This window comes from Suillus discolor, assembly GCF_016758755.1.
Source record: "Suillus discolor strain FC423 chromosome Unknown F5147scaffold_132, whole genome shotgun sequence".
Classification (NCBI taxonomy): domain Eukaryota; kingdom Fungi; phylum Basidiomycota; class Agaricomycetes; order Boletales; family Suillaceae; genus Suillus; species Suillus discolor.
Genome location: NW_024541379.1, coordinates 1 through 15914, shown reverse-complemented (window position 1 = coordinate 15914; position 15914 = coordinate 1). Strand labels below are relative to the sequence as shown.

Here is a 15914-nt window from a genome sequence, read left to right as displayed (position 1 = left end):
TGGTGCAAAATGAAGGCCGTGAAGTCAGAATATATTAATAAAATGGTACTACAATGCACCTTACAATGTTACTGTGGCGGCAGGTGTAGAATTCGTACCAAAAACCCTCAATAAGGTCATTGAGAATTCACATTAAGACTAGCAAATTTAAACGGTCACACTTCGGACAGTATTCTCTAGTGAGACGGCTGGAAAAACATAGTGATATTCGCATCAATGTCTATCACTTATCTGATCATAGTATGCACGTGACAACAAAAAGGCATAAAGCATAAGTGATGAAGGGGCATACACATAAGGGGCATAACATGATGAGCAACTGGACAGGGCACGAGTGAGTGAGGTTAAAACATAATATGAGAAGTTGCAACCCAGTAAGGATCCAAACCAAAACATGCGAGAATGATGTACTTGCTATGAAGATCAGTAGGAGTCAAATTCATACTCAGCTTCAACAGCCACTCGACGGCCATGCTGGCATGAAGGCGAAGCAATCAGTATAGGGTGCCGCTGACGAACGAGATGGTAAGCGCGCAGCATTCTTGTTTGGGACGGCTCGTGCCATGGATGGAGCACAAGCAATCGGCTTATGACTAAGTGAATGGCAATCAATTAGCACCGTAAAATAAAATGACAATTGAATAGTAACTTACTGATGACCAAGAGTAGACCTTTGATCCATGCTTGTCCTGTCCTGCGATTCAAAAGGTTGGTTGAGATTGAAAAAATAAAATAAAATAAAGATGTAGACGACATATGCGCATCCTGGCCCAATGCCTATCATCCACCACGGCAGTCTTGATGTCGTCGGCCTCACTGATAGTTTCATAATCACCACGAGGTCATTTCCGAGTGTCAGACTTAGAGGCCAAAGAATGGCGGATGTCTTCACACAGACGGTTGTACTGGGATCGTCCATGGGCTGCATTTGCATTTGAACCTCGAGGCGTAGCAGGGGAAAAAGGAGATGATGGTGGGAGATTGTCATAGTCGTCTGGGAGGTCACTGTAGTCAGCATGATTATCATAGTCCGTGTGCCTAGGGACAAATTGATTGGAGCGTGGAGCCCCAGAAGTGGAGCGCAAAGCCCCAGCGGTGGAGCGCAAAGCCCCAGCGGTGGAGCGCAAAGCCCATTGGTTGAGCGCGGAGCCCAATGGTTAGAGCGTGGAGCCCCAAGGTTAGAGTGCGGAGCCCCAGAGTTGGCGCGTGGAACCATACCACGTGTGTGAGAAACCTGCTGGTAATGAGTACAAAGATCTTCAGTTGAATCATAAATTTACCAAGTTAGGACACGAAGCCTCTGAGCCCGAATGCTCTGCACTTGCATCTGAGGTCGGAGTTTCTGCACGAATCATCTTGCCTATTTGCTTGCGAGTGACGTGGGGAGGGAGATCCTTAATAAATTTTTCTGAATCTTTGAGACGACAGTAAGATGACACCATCTGTATCAATGACAAGAGGGATTTCGAACACCTCGCCAGTGTACGAGGTAAGGTCTTGCAACTGAACTGTAGTGCGAAGATATTAATTGGTGGCGATTTCGAATATGGGAAAACGCACGAGGATTCCAACCCTGGATAGATAAGAGAACATCAGGCACCTCCACGACCGCGCCCTTTGTTCGTCGATGCTCATTAGACTTCTTGGACTTGCCTTTCCGCTTGGCCATCTTGCCTTTCTCTGCATCACTATCATCCTCATCCTCATCTCAGGCCCAACTCAGCTTCATACATCTCACTAAGATGAATCCTCAAATATGGACCCACCAGGGCGCGTAACTGACTTGCAGACAGCGATTTGAGGTCAAAATCAGGGCCAGGGGGCGGAACTCCAGGCGGGCCAGTCATGGATGCATAACCTTGTCGAGTACAGGACAGTCGAGCATTGTCATCCATCTACTATTGGAAGTCTTTAGCGCATGACCGGCTTCAGCTATTAAAAATGTGAGTACAATGGCAGTATGATCAGGTGAGAGATATTAACCGAATGCTTCGCTGATCACCACGGGTGCAACCATGCGATTTCTATCCCTGTCGGATTTACCATTGCGTAGAAGCGAAGCATTGGCGACCAGGGGCAGGCGGCGGAAGAAAATTGATATTCTTGCCTCCTGCTTGCGCAGCCTCTAAATCCTTGTACCTGTAGTATGTTAGCATGACGTAGCCTTTAATTAAAAACAAAACGCACTTAAGGATTGTCGTGATCTCATCTATCATATGCTTGGCATCAACTCGTTGAGCGTCAATGAGGGCCTTTACAATATCTGACCCCGCAAAAAAGCCGGAGGCCTGGCGGCCAGACTCCTCATCTCCTGGATAAATCACAATGCCAGCGACATGAATTCCGTATGTACGGTGCCAGTACAAAGCCTTCAGAAGGTCGCGTTATCAATAAAGGTTAGTTACCAGTAAACGTTAGTCACCAAAACAGCACTCACCGATTTTCGCAAACATTTCACGGACTGCCATCATAAGACTGCATGACTCTCGAGAGGATAGATCGTCAGGAGTGGCAATCGCATGATCAAAATGCTCTCGGATTTGTTTCCAGAGAGCCGCGTTCTTAGGGTCCTTGTGTGAGTGGGCATGATAATGCTCAGCCTGCTTGGCTTTCCATGCCTGCAAGCTCGCTGAAAGGGTATGAACATAGATCGGAACAACCTTCAAGCGCAATAACATACCTGCTTTGGATGGGTGCAGCACAGTTTTAAACCAGGCCTGATGCTGGTTCCAAATGGACTCCTTGCGAGTTGCTTTCCTAGCTAATCCTGCCTCCGTCAGAATAACCTGCCGATGTTTCCCAAACTGTTTGCCAATTTCGGTCGCTTCCTCCTGGACCCTCTTCCCAAAATCATGCACTGCCAGAATAGCTTCCTTAGATAGTCTGCCCGCTTTGCACGTGGTCTCGTTCCCCGTCTTCAAGCTTGTCTTCTTCAGTCGCAACCCTCGGAATCATCATCATTGTCGTCTGCCTCTGCATCTGCCACTGCTTTACCCTTCTGATGTCCCTCTGTAGACGGGCTGGGGGACCTCATGGGATTCACATGGCGCTCTGCTTTCTTTCGCTGCTCTTCTGTTGCAGCCCAGTCGCTATCAGAGCCAGAGCTCTCTACGGATTTCCCCTCGTCAGAAGGTAAGTATGACTTCCAGGCACCGGATCTGCGCGGGCGATGGGCTATCGATGTTACCAAACACATGAGCGGTGTACTACCAAATGTATAGTGAAACCTACCTGCAGTATTCTCCCTTTCGTTTGTTTTGATCACGCTGTGAGCGTTGGATGGAGCTTTTATAAATTATGTTAGTGTATGTACTATGAATTGGATGAAGAAACTTACATGCATTGATCCTCCTTTCATTAACCGCTGCATGACCATCGGGTTCATTCAAGGACAGGAACTGTCGTATGACATGTTTGGTCATTTCACTTAAAAAAAAATGTAACACGAAACCTACCTGCAACATTGACCCCGTTGTTCGTTGCTACGTTGCTGCCAGTGCTCACCGTCGGACTGAGCTGTGATAAATATATTAGCAGTGTACCATGAGATGTTTGAATAAAATCACCCGCAGTCTCATCTTGTTCATTTGTCGCTGCAGGATTGCCAGACTCACTGTCGGACGGAGCTATAATGGAATATGTTAATTGTGTACCATAAACGATGTAACAAAACTTACCGGCTGTTGTCTCCCTTTCGTTCAGTCGCTGCAGGACTACAATATTCACCATTGGATGGACCTGCAATACGTATTAATTATTTACAACCAAATGACATGAATGGTGGAACTTATGTTGGGTTTGATTTTTGTTGCCTGTTACTAAAACACCGTCAATGCCAGAGACTATTTTGCAGATGGGTAAACAATACCTGTACCCGTGTCACTCTCATTGCGGAGAACAGCACTGTAATCCCTGAGAGAAGCTGAGGGACCAGAGTTATTCAAAGTTGAGGACCAAAGAGAAAACAAACCTTCAACTTGCTGTGTATCATTATCTGTGTCCTCTGCAGAATCATCAGCAGTAGTCAGAAGGTGGTAAGTGAACTTACCGTCAGGGTCGGGTAACTGGGCCTCGGGATCCTCACTTGCATCATTGGACTTGTTCCTGACGAATGAGCGCCTGGCAAAATTGGAAAAGAAAATTTCTTCCTCAGCAGATGATGTCAAAGGGTCGGAACGTTCGGACCTTGGAAGGGGACGAGCCTTAGGCCAAGGGCGAGGTACCTAACAACGAGTCAGTAGATGGCAAAATGACTGCTATAAGCTTACATTGGCGTTGGCCGACTTTGGACCAGGGCGGGAACGTGCTTCGTTGCCATCCTCTGACGTATGGGTAGAAACCTGGTCAGCTCGAAGTGGGGCTTTTGACCAGCGTCCAGAGTGGGTAGTAAGAGGCATATTTGAAACTGTTCTTCATAGTCACGAAGATACGAAGAAGGTATGATATCTTGAAAGAAACACGAAGTTTCTCCACAATTTTATTGCACCAATGCAAAGTCAGGTAAGGATATGCGGAAGAGAAATTCAGATTGTAAGAGCAAGTAAAAAAAAACTAGAAATTGAGAGGGTACCTACAGATCGGATAGCATTATATATACAATCACAAGACCCTAAGGCGGTTAGTGGGTTTTGGATTGCCAAGGAAGGATTCTATTCGCTTGACAGCCAAACAAAGTGGGCGCCACGGATTGTGCAGGATACATGACAGTAACGAAATGGAGCCAAGAGGTTGGTAAGAAGATCTGTGATAACAATGAACATTAGAACCTACTCTAGAACATGCAGTAGATCAGCCAATCACGCTACAAGCTAATAGATCTGCATTGAAGTACTGAATCCCTACAGTAGAACAAGCAGGTAGACTGACCATTCTGATACAATGAAACTCTGATTCAAAGGTTCCTGATAGATAGTAAGCTACATGAGGGAGTACCAGGGATAGAGAAACAAACTGACCGATGACACCGAAAACTGAATGGTGCTGGTCATGGATTGGAATGAACGGGAAGATAGTAAGCCACATGAAGAAGTATCAGGGATCGAGTGAACGCATTGAGGGATAGAGAACCAAACTGACCGATGAAATCGAAAATCGAAGGTTGCGTGAGTCCCCAAAACGACACGAAGGAAAATCAGTAGTAGATAAAACACATAAATTGTGCACTCAACTGAAGGAGACTGGGCATCGCACCAGCAAGTGAGGCATGAGGCAAATGAGACCTGAAAAGACATTAAGGAAAGTCAGAAGAGGAGTAGAGGAAGAGAAATAAGTGCGCACTCAACTGAGAGGCTCGATGCTGAAGGTCCAAGCAAGACCTGAGCGGATAGAAAATATAGGGCACTCCCGCAGAGGATCTTCAACCCTACTGGTGCAGCAGCGGGTGAGCAGCCAGGGCGATCCTCCAGACACGCAGTCTAGGAGTGATTGATCAAAGACACGAAGTCAATGGATCAGGATGTGAATGGCATGAAGCCAATTCAAAATAGGATGGAACCAGGAAATCCAGGTGGAACATTTGTTGGGGCGAAGGATAAGGGCGGTAGGATGATGGATGGAGGACAATGGAGACGACAATGGACAATGGACAATGGACAATGGACAATGGACAATGGACAATGGACAATGGACAATGGACAATGGACAATGGACAATGGACAATGGACAATGGACAATGGAGACGATGGACGAGGGAGATTAAGTAAGTGCAAAGGTATGGGACTTTCCCACAATCAAACTTGTAACTCACATTTAGTCGGAACTTCATTTGGGATTTTCCCACTTGATGATATTTCTCTTTTGCTACTAACTACTGTCGCTGATCCTCTCTCTTCACTCATCCCCGTGTTTCTATTGTCCCCCCAGGATATCACTTGACTCCGGCCTGTATCCATCCGAACTGGCTTCGTGCCGTTCATTTTAATTGATCAGTTGACTGCGCGTCGCTGGTCTAACACTCCTAGACTACGTGTCTGGAGGATTGCCCTGGCTGCCCACCCGCTGTTGCACCAGTAGGGTTGAAGATCCTCCGCGGGAGTGCTTTGCAACTGGATCTTATCTGCACCGCTCGTCCTTCAAGTTTCTTTTTGACGTCTTCATTGAGCGTCTCACAGCCAGTGAGGTATTCACTTGTCTTTCATTTACTTTTTACTGATTTCCTCTTACATCCTTATCCTGGCGTTATTGCTCTCTTCCTGGTCAGCGACTCGAACTCCCACGATTTTACTCCGCAACTGACACAAGGTATGTCTACTTTTTCGCTTGTTTGTTGCGTTGTGCAGTGAAGACTTGTAGTACACATCATGCCCAACGCCCTGACACTATTCATGTTACAGGGATCTGTAACACCTACTAGAGCCCCAGCTCTCCCTACGCCTGCCCCCGCTCTGCCAGACTCCCCGCGCGGCTGTGCACCGCCCGCGCCTAGAAAGACAGTGGTCTGGACCGCTGTGACCCCGCCCCTGGCGCTATGACCCCGCCCCTGGCCTAGACGGCCTTGTACCTGATCCATGGAGGCTGTACGCCTCATGGACACCCTAGATCAGCGCATGTATACCACATGTCGCTTCATGAAGATCCGGAGCGCGCTTGGCGCTTCCTGTACCTATGCGCAGCTGCCCTTGGCGCAGCATGCTTGATCAAAGGTTAAGCCTCATGTATCTTATCTGAACCTCATGTCTGGCTATCATAGATTTACGATATACTATTGATTACAGACTGAGCTAGAATACTTGTAGTACTTCCCTATAAGTAGACACAGATTATTGTACTTAAACTTTACTTTAATCTACTAGGTTCATCCCCAGAACTTGCTCATCTAAGCCTTAACCAGCTTCCTTGTGTGAGACCGCACTTCTAAATCGCCCCCATACGACTTAGCACATATCCGCTAGCCCTGCATCTCGACGAGCGCCGTCTTACCGAGATCGCCGGAGGAATCCTTGACGTTCCGTCAAGGCCAGACCATGCTCAGCTTCAGTAGACTCACTCAAGTCGTCGCTGAGAAGACCCATCCTAGTTCGCACACGCCAACCAACGGTCAGCGTAACAATTCAAAGCGAATACCGCCCTCCCAGACAGTATGTGTGTCTCCATCTGTCTTTCATGTGCTAACACCAAAGTTTTGAACAGCTTGGTTACAAGCTTTCGACGCTCGTGCCGTTGCCGTGCAGGGCAATCTTGTCATCACGACTCCCAACATGCACTTCGTTCCGGAATTCCGTCACTTCGACGATGAAATCTTACAAGCGCGCGCAGATGGTCGCTTTGGCGTTATCGATTGTTTCCAATGGCCTCAGGCTTACGACGATACATTTTGCTATGCCACTTGCATACCTCGAAAGGAGGCCTTTCCGTCTCCTCACCCACTTCATTGGGCCTGGTTCACCCCTACCCAGAATGATCTTAAGTCCATTCCTGGGAATTCGTTTCCTGTGGGCACACTGGCGTCAGATAAGGTCGAAGGCTTGCAATCCCTCTTCAAGCTGGCGGAACAACGACTCCGTGAGTATAGACAGGCTCAGCCAGACAGAGGCCAAGTCATATATGGCCGCCTTTTGTCCCTCCGACATGCCGTCGCACGCTTGAAGTCACATCCCCTCACATTTCATGATCTTCTCATTTTCGTCACCGATGCTCAGCGTCTCTTTCTCGATATTTACTCTTACATCGACTGGGTACTTATAGCTCAACCTCTCACGACTTCAGGCCTTCGTCATGCTATTCAGGGCGATTGGATGGGCACTTTTGTGCAGAGTAGCGACGTCTGCGAGAAGTTATTCTGCACTGGTGTCCCCGTTTGGTATGTTCGCGCAAGCGCATACATCCCCCCGAACATGAAGGTTGTCGAATCAGTTTTACTTACCCGACCAGATCACATCATCATTGGCATGTACGCGGAGGGCAGTAAAGTTCGCCCATTCGAAGTGATATACCGCGGTCCTGGTGGTCATAGTCGTCATGTGCACGTTCGCCGCCTATACGCAGGTACAACGCACCTAGACCCCAAGGCAGCCAACCCTCAACCATCGTCCAGCTTGAATTCCGATCCTAAAGGATCTAGTCATGGCAAGGCGCCATCTCGACAGAAGAGTAAGCCAAAGCACCAGCCATGTAAGCGCCTCTTTCTTTTGTGCACGTTGGATACTCACCATTTTAGACTCCATTGAAGCTCGCCCTGCACGTCCTGCTCAGTCAGGCGAATCCAGGGACAAGTGGCGAGACCCTGACACTCCTTACCTTCCGCCGCCGAACCTGCATTGGGAAGCAGCGATGAAAATTGCAATTAGGGACCAGTCGCGCGTTCACACGCCCTACGTTATCGATCGGGGGTATAGATTCCCTGAGCCTGCTCTTCTTATCGGCCCCAAACTGCCTGAACGTCTGCAGATATATCTTGCCAATTGGCTTGTATCTTGTGCGCTGTGGGTAGGCCGAGTCGACCACGATCCTCCATGCACTTATCCCACTCCTCAACTCTGGCGCGACTTCCTTGGTAGTGTGCCTTCTGCCCAGCCACAATCTCATCAGGAGAAAGCTCCTGACAGAAAGAGTCTTACGGCCACCAAGAAGCGGAAGCAGGTGATGCGGGAGTTGTTCGGCGATGATGTGCTAGAATCTCAGGGCGATGTATTTTCGCCAGATGGAGTTGTTGAATTTCGGGGTGAAGAAATATCCATCGGCAGTGTTACTAATCCTTCCGCACTTCTAGCCCAGAAGGTCACATGGGAGCTGTTCGAACTCGGCTTTTGATATGAGTTGAGGGATCTTGATTGTCACTTGGCGCAGAGAGAATGGAAGGAAGATCCAGCTGGTCGTGAGCAACTCCTCCATGGCATCTTCCCGGGCGACACTGGTCTAGTGATGTGGTCAGAGCCATTTCCATCAGAACATTACGGGTTGTGGGATAACACCCTGAAGGGCTGTCTTCCTTATGTGGAGAATTTTCGCCGACTGCTTTGCGATTGGGATGGCGTGCCGCCTCTTCTTATGACCCCGCTAACATCAGACAACTTCACAGATACAAAGTCTTGGGAAGTCAAGCGTGTGGCCACGGCATTTTACGTCCAAGCATTTTTTGATCATTTCGGCAGGCCTCCCATCGTACCCCATTCACTTCCCATGCAATCATGATTCCATATTTGTCCTAGCGTATTTTCTGTTGTTCGTTTTCGTTACCTTACAATGCAATTGATGCTGTTGTGTTCCTTCTAGTAGTGCGTTCCGTTATGCGGCTGTGTATCGTTACCATCAGTGGACTATGATCTTACTCCGGCATTACGATCTGTATGATTGATTTTCTTGTTTTTGGATTTATGGCTTCATGAGATCAAGATACGTATTCACTGCGTGCATGTTTCAGACATTGAGCCAGAGACTCATCATGATGGCGGGGCGGTGAGTTCACTTTGTGTTCTATGCTATGACAACAAGGCTCATGCTTTCTTCTGGAACAACTTGGTATAACCACGGGAGGATTCAAATAACAAATGATTTGCACTACCGCACATAAGTTACGTGATTCCTCAGCCCAATGCGATTGTTTTGATTTTTCACTAGCGATTTTACTTTGTCCATCAACCTCCGCCACCACTGGTCACTATAATCAAACTTCCCCAGACTGCGCGTCCGTGGGCTGAGTTTCCCTGGTTGACTTCGTGTCACAGTTTCCTGCCTTGTTGACTTCGAGTCTTGAGGTATTACGCAATGGAAGTCCGCCGTCCAAAACCTCGACGTCGTAAGGCAACAACCCACCATTCATCACCTCCATCAATATATCAGCCGACTACTAGCATTTGCGAACCTCGGATGCTCAATAGATGGAAACGTCCCCGCGAGACAATGAAACTCGACCTCTATCTTCCTGGCCCACCACCCATCTTAGTTCTGCCAGGACGACAATGTCTAGCACAGCAAAGGCTATGTCGTTCATCATCCATATGTAGGACGGAACCCGGACAGATGGATGATGGACCTGTGTTTCCCTTCAGTGACTCAATACATTTTTCTAATGACGCTGGTCCCCATCGTCTCACCAGCTCCCAGAAAAGGGCTAATCAATGGCGCCGATGGTCTGAAGATGTAATTCCGCGCATGATAGTGCCCTATCTATCACACATTCAAGAGACTGTATCGCTACATCATGCCAACATGCCAGCAATACGTCATCGGACTGATGGAGAGTGCAGAACTGGGTGCAGAACTCGTAGCATCAAAGTTGCATGCGTGTTTTTTGACAGTATGTTATCATATTTTTCTCTTCTAACTTTAATCTGATGTACATTACAGCTTTCGAGGAAATCACCATCATCGCCTGCCCTTGTTCGCCTGCCCTGCTTCAGCTTCTTCGTTGCGGGTTTTTTCCATGTGCGCCCGTGGCACCCTCCCTGGCAGTCGACTTACGACTTCTCGAGTTCGTCCACCTTCTTTTTCTTCGTCAGTCCCCCAACCAAATGACATGGTGTGATGCACTGGAGACCTTTCTGGATGGAATGAAATATAAGTTGAGGCTGAAGGTGAAAAAATTCTGATCTCATTGTTGCATATCCATGCTTAACCTTCCTACAGAATAGCTTACAGCGTCGCTTCAGCAATGTGTTCCACTGGTACCAGGTCTTGACTGTATTGGCTCAGGACCACATTTCTACACTCGTCGTTGGTTCCCGGAAAGATGGTGCTCCTGTGGACCAACCTAGTGATTATCTCCGCTCGTGGTGCCCACTCTGTTTTGGAGGGAACAATTGGCGAAACGGAACAAGAGATTCTCTTCCTATGTGCGTTATTTCTTACTATGCTACCACATCAATTAATCATTTGTAGGCCAGATGTTATCGTTTGCATTGACACGTGCTTTACACAGAAACGCTCTGCAAATCCTCGCGGTGCTACTGGCAGTGATCCTCCTAACCCGACACCATCCTTCTTTCTACCGACGGATGATGTAAAAGCAATGGAAGATTTTGTTGAAAGGTGTCGTGGAGACAGACAGCAAGCAAGGACCTCGAGGGTTGAACCTGATGAAGATAGCTATGAGGAGGGCATGCACATACCAGTATCTGTCTTGAACGGATGTGGCGACTCCTTCATTGCTGCAGACGAAAAGCGGGAGAAGGCAAGTACTCGTTTCTTTACTGATACTGGCCTCATGGCACTGGTTTGTAGACATGACCGTGTCCTATGGATTGCGAACCTGATGTCTGCAGGAGAAAAGCAACATTATGCGCTTGCTCTCTTGGACCGGTTGTTCAAACATATACCTACTCAGATGACCATCGGGCTTTTGTACAACATCGGATGCCAGCTCGAACAGAGCTGTCGCAAGTGGAATTTCTTGGATGATTCTACTCTATCTCGCATCACATTTGCTGTTGCTGTGTTCCATGCGTATGGTCACCAGTGGCCGTGTCAGATCGTCTACCACCCTAGGAAGCGAGAGGGATTCGGCTTGTCTGATGGTGAGGGATGCGAATGATTATGGAGTTTCCTCAAGCCTCTCATCCCTTCCCTGCGTGTTTCAGGGGTACGTATGCTCTTTTCTAATCAGTCTATTAATCTCACTCTTCGGCACAGTCTAATCAGCAACTATTCGTCCTCAATACTCAAATTCGCCACTTAGACTCGAAATCATTGCAAGGATTTGGACACTGGCTCCATCGGTGTTGGATCCACTGTCAATCAAAGAAGAATGATGCGCTGGACCGTTTACATGAGTTGGAGTTGGACGAGAATATGCTCCGTGTAGAGTGGAAGGCCCAGGTTGATCACCAGACTGCGACCCACACCGCGTATGTAAATATCTAAGTGTGCCTACTGCTTAACTGAACGTACATGTAGGACAATCTAAAAATAAGGCAGCAGAGGTGATCACCATTATCCTAGCACTAGAGAAGACACTACAAACTCAGGAGGCCTCCATACGTGAACTCGAGATGCAACTCCATGCTGTCCAGTGTCCCTAACATTGGGGAAGTCAATCTGCAGCTTGTAGATGCTCGGTCCCGGTATAAAAAAACCGCTGACACTCTCCGACGTCGTCGAGCGGCACTTGGAACAGAAGACAAAGTCAACCTGGAGAAGATGAAGAAGGATATATACCTTACAGTTCGCTTGAATGCTCGCAGTAATCAAAACTTGCATACGTGATCGCCTTCGTCAGCGAAAATTTGAATTGGAGAGACTTGAGAGATCGTACAGAGCCACAGTCAATGGTGCATTGATAGGTTTTATTACACTGATACATCTCATAATTTTCCAGCTGAGCGTAAACTTCATGCGAATACGCAACACTCAATCAAACGCTGAGAGCCTGGCATCCTCAAATTAATCACTACCTACAACTGGTCTGTGTTCGCAACTACGGTCTCTTATTCAACAGCGGCGAAGCACCTCCTTATGCTGTTCCCCCTCATATCATCCCGCGTGATGGCATCTTTCAGCTCGACGTTGATGACGACATCTGGCAAGATGTTGGGCTGGATGACGACACTCTGCACCCTCCAGCGTGGCTATCGGATGACAAGGTCAGGAATGGTATCCGGTTGCAACTTGAAGTTGACCGGTGCAATGAGGAGGAGGCTCGACTGATGCGGGAGAGGGCCGTCCTTCAAGAATGGATGTTAGCGGAGTGGGACAGTATGCAAACTGCCTTGAATAAAGCAGGTGCGTCAGTGTGCAAATGTTATGAACAGTATCTAATTATTTCACAGTCGCAGATCCAGTGATGTCTTTCCACCTTGGGTCTCGCGCAGATGAACTTGTCAACATCTGCGTCATCTGGAGGAAAAAGGTTCAGTGTATTCCGTGCGCGTGGCCTATGACTGCGAGTTGGGGACCCTCAGACGAGGCTTTGGTTCAAGCCGCTTTTAGTCAGGCACGATCGTCGTTTCGGGATGAGGATGATGACGACGAGAGTTTGGAAGGAGATAGGAGAGGGTGATGGAGAGAGTGAGCTGGAGTATGGCGAAATTGAAGATGAGGAACTGATGGATGCTATTGAGGAGATTGCATTGGCGGATGAATATAGGTATGGACCAGAATAAGTCGCTCGTGGATGACCTGGATGACCTGGATGACATTGATAATGACTTCATGCCTTCTTCCCCTACAAAATCGTTACACAAGCGGCGCAACATGTAGAATGCAGTGAATTTTCAATATAATATTTTCTGTAATATCCTATTTTTTATATATTTTCTGTCACATGCCATATTTGCGATCCAAAGGTGCGCATGGCCGTTGTATGGGCGCACTGCAACACCAAGATGGTCTGTGAGACTGACGAGCCCAAGGAAGATGGTGCTGAAAGAGATGCAGATGAGCCCAAGAAAGGTCATGGTGGATGTGGTCATATACAACTGGCCATTAGGAAAGAAGGACTGAAGCTTTTCGTCCAATACAAGAGACCCAAAGATGAGGGTGAGGATGTGAAATCTCTGGGAAAGTGAAAAGGTGTATGATAAGGGGGTGGGATGGGTTATCTTGTCTCTGTAACTGGTATGTCACACTATCTTATATGGTCTCATGCGCACTGCAAGACCAAGATGGTCTGTGAGACTGACGAGCCCAAGGAAGATGGTGCTGAAGGAGATGCGGATGAGCCCAAGAAAGGTCATGGTGGATGTGGTCATGTACAACTGGCCATTAGGAAAGAAGGACTGAAGCTTTTCGTCCAATACAAGAGACCCAAAGATGAGGGTGAGGATGTGAAATCAATGCAGCCTGACAAGCAGCTGATTACACCGTCTTCGGAGGTTTATACAATGTTCAAGAAGATGTCAGACTCCGACCTTCATCTAATAGGTCTTTCAGATGAGTATGCTCATCCTGAGTGGATGATTCTCACCATTATGCCTGTCCCGCCTCCACCTGTCCGTCCCAGTATAGCAGTTGATGCCAGATGGTGGTGCTATGCAGAGTGAATATGACTTGATGTACAAGCTTGGTGAGATTATCAAGGTGTCTGCACATATATGGCGGAATATGATATTTGTTAACCCACATGTGCATATGACAGACAGAAAGAACTCACATACCATTTTGTGCAATTCATCAATTTTTTCTTGGTGGGGGTACTGGACTGACATCATAGATTCATACTGTACAGCATTCCAATCCTCATCAATTTTTTCTTGGTGGGGGTACTGGACCAACATCATAGATTCGTACCGTACAGCAGTCCAATCATCATCAATTATTTCTTGGAAGGGAAACTGACTGACATCATAGATTCGTACCATACAGCATTCTGATCATCATCTATTTTTCTTGGCGGGGGTGCTGGACTGACATAGGGAGGGGGGGCTGATCTGGGAAAGTGAAAATGTGTAAAATAAGGGGCATTTTGCGCAATTCGTCAATTTTTTCTTGGCGGGGTACTGGACCAACATCATAGATTCGTACTGTACAGCATTCTGATCATGTTGTTGCGGTCCACCCTATATTATATATGGTCTGCCCTAGTTAGTCTATCATGTTGTTGTGGTCCGCCCTACATGAAATATGGTCCACCCTATGTAGGCTATATTGTCTTTGTGGTCCGCCCTATGTGACATATGGTCCTCCCTAATTAGTCTATAGTGGTGTTGCGATCCGCCCTATGTAGGCTATAATGTCTTTGCGGTCTGCCCTATGGGACATATGGTCCTCCCTGATTAGTCTATAGTGGTGTTGCGGTCCGCCCTATGTAGGCTATAATGTCTTTGCGGTCTGCCCTGTGGGACATATGGCCCTCCCTAATTACTCTACAATGGTGTTGTGGCCTGCCCTATCTGATATATGGTCCGCCCTAGTTGGTCTATACTGTTGGTGTGGTCCACCCTATATGGTCCACCCTACATAGGTCATGATGTCTTTGTGGTCTCCCCTACATGACATACGGTTCTCCCAAAGTAGTCTATATCCTTGTCAATGTTGTTTTCTACCATGGGATCATGACTAAAGATACTACTGGTAAACCTGGCATCCAGGCGAAGGTAACTAGGATGGGCGAAATCACCTAGGCAAAGGTAAGGTGGGAGTCACAAGTACCATGGTTCACAACGAAGGTAATGATTGTGCAATATTTTAAAACACTAGGTGACCACTACCAAGGTCCAAGGTAGGAAGCATCCTAGCTATCAACTCTGGAGCTCTTTTTTATTGTACCACGTAAAACTCCAGAATGTACAGGTGAAGTCAGTAGCAAGTGTAGGTGCATGGGGATATGCATCTGTAAAAATTCAGTCAGTGTACCTGCAGTGAAAGCATGTAACAACCATACCACATTATTATGTACCAATCGACAGGACCTGTGTGGACATAGGGCTTAAACTAGTCAAAGAGGCTCAGCTGAGTGACAGATAAGAAAGGTAGGTCCAGGTATGCCGGTAACACATAGACAAATATGGTAATGCAATCATACAAGCCTAGTGCAGGCTTGATTGTCACAGTGTATCCTTTGTATTGTTAGTGCGAGAAGATTGGTTGAATTATAGTAGAACTAAACAGATATGACCACAAATACTACCAGACTTCAGAATGAACAGTGTCTTCCTAGCAAGACACTAAATTGAGCAATATACAATTGCATTCACAATTTCAGCCATTATATGATTCTATATGGTAGATATAACACAAACATTCATGGTAGTTCAATGCTATTCACCATCAGAATCAACAGAAAATTATCGCAAAAAATGAAAATCTAGGTGGTTTGTGACCCCAGACACTCCGGTATATCTGGGAAAATCCATTAGATATATGGTCCAAAATACCCTGTGGTACGTGCCATGACATGGTCCCAATGGTCTATGGTCCATGGGCAGTACATCCTCTTTTGGTCCACAAAAATCATAGGGAAGGACCGTGGAATGTTGGAGAGACCAGCAGAAACATACCTCTTAGGTACAAATCTCTATAGACAACAATCAACCTAAGAGGTA

General features: G+C 47.2%; 4 protein-coding genes across 4 annotated transcripts; 3 read left to right on the top strand and 1 right to left on the bottom strand.

Moving 5' to 3' along the window:
• Positions 1-1038: 1038 nt before the first annotated feature.
• Positions 1039-4397, bottom strand: F5147DRAFT_658951 (uncharacterized protein; the record flags this gene model as incomplete). Its single annotated transcript, XM_041434523.1, has 19 exons — positions 1039-1257; positions 1281-1414; positions 1440-1508; positions 1561-1688; positions 2044-2139; positions 2188-2311; positions 2438-2629; positions 2681-2944; positions 2995-3174; positions 3232-3285; positions 3338-3398; positions 3505-3593; positions 3615-3626; positions 3678-3738; positions 3763-3818; positions 3869-3922; positions 3971-4003; positions 4049-4223; positions 4269-4397. The coding sequence occupies 19 exons, from the start codon at positions 4395-4397 to the stop codon at positions 1039-1041; spliced, it is 2130 nt and encodes a 709-aa protein (XP_041285199.1).
• Positions 4398-6962: 2565 nt separating this feature from the next.
• On the top strand, positions 6963-9129 carry F5147DRAFT_781315 (uncharacterized protein; the record flags this gene model as incomplete). Its single annotated transcript, XM_041442622.1, has 4 exons — positions 6963-7080; positions 7129-8109; positions 8156-8715; positions 8785-9129. 4 exons carry the CDS (start codon positions 6963-6965, stop codon positions 9127-9129), a joined length of 2004 nt encoding a protein of 667 aa, XP_041285198.1.
• Positions 9130-9957: 828 nt separating this feature from the next.
• On the top strand, positions 9958-12931 carry F5147DRAFT_748525 (uncharacterized protein; the record flags this gene model as incomplete). Its single annotated transcript, XM_041440079.1, is given in 12 exon segments — positions 9958-10201; positions 10285-10511; positions 10564-10769; positions 10816-11442; positions 11476-11515; positions 11566-11784; positions 11847-11946; positions 11966-12096; positions 12301-12335; positions 12371-12627; positions 12655-12672; positions 12702-12931. 12 exon segments carry the CDS (start codon positions 9958-9960, stop codon positions 12929-12931), a joined length of 2334 nt encoding a protein of 777 aa, XP_041285197.1.
• A 266-nt stretch (positions 12932-13197) lies between these two features.
• On the top strand, positions 13198-14075 carry F5147DRAFT_790695 (uncharacterized protein; the record flags this gene model as incomplete). The annotated part of the gene is given in 4 exon segments (XM_041443052.1): positions 13198-13418; positions 13713-13872; positions 13892-13983; positions 14013-14075. 4 exon segments carry the CDS (start codon positions 13224-13226, stop codon positions 14073-14075), a joined length of 510 nt encoding a protein of 169 aa, XP_041285196.1. The 5' UTR covers positions 13198-13223.
• Positions 14076-15914: the final 1839 nt, after the last annotated feature.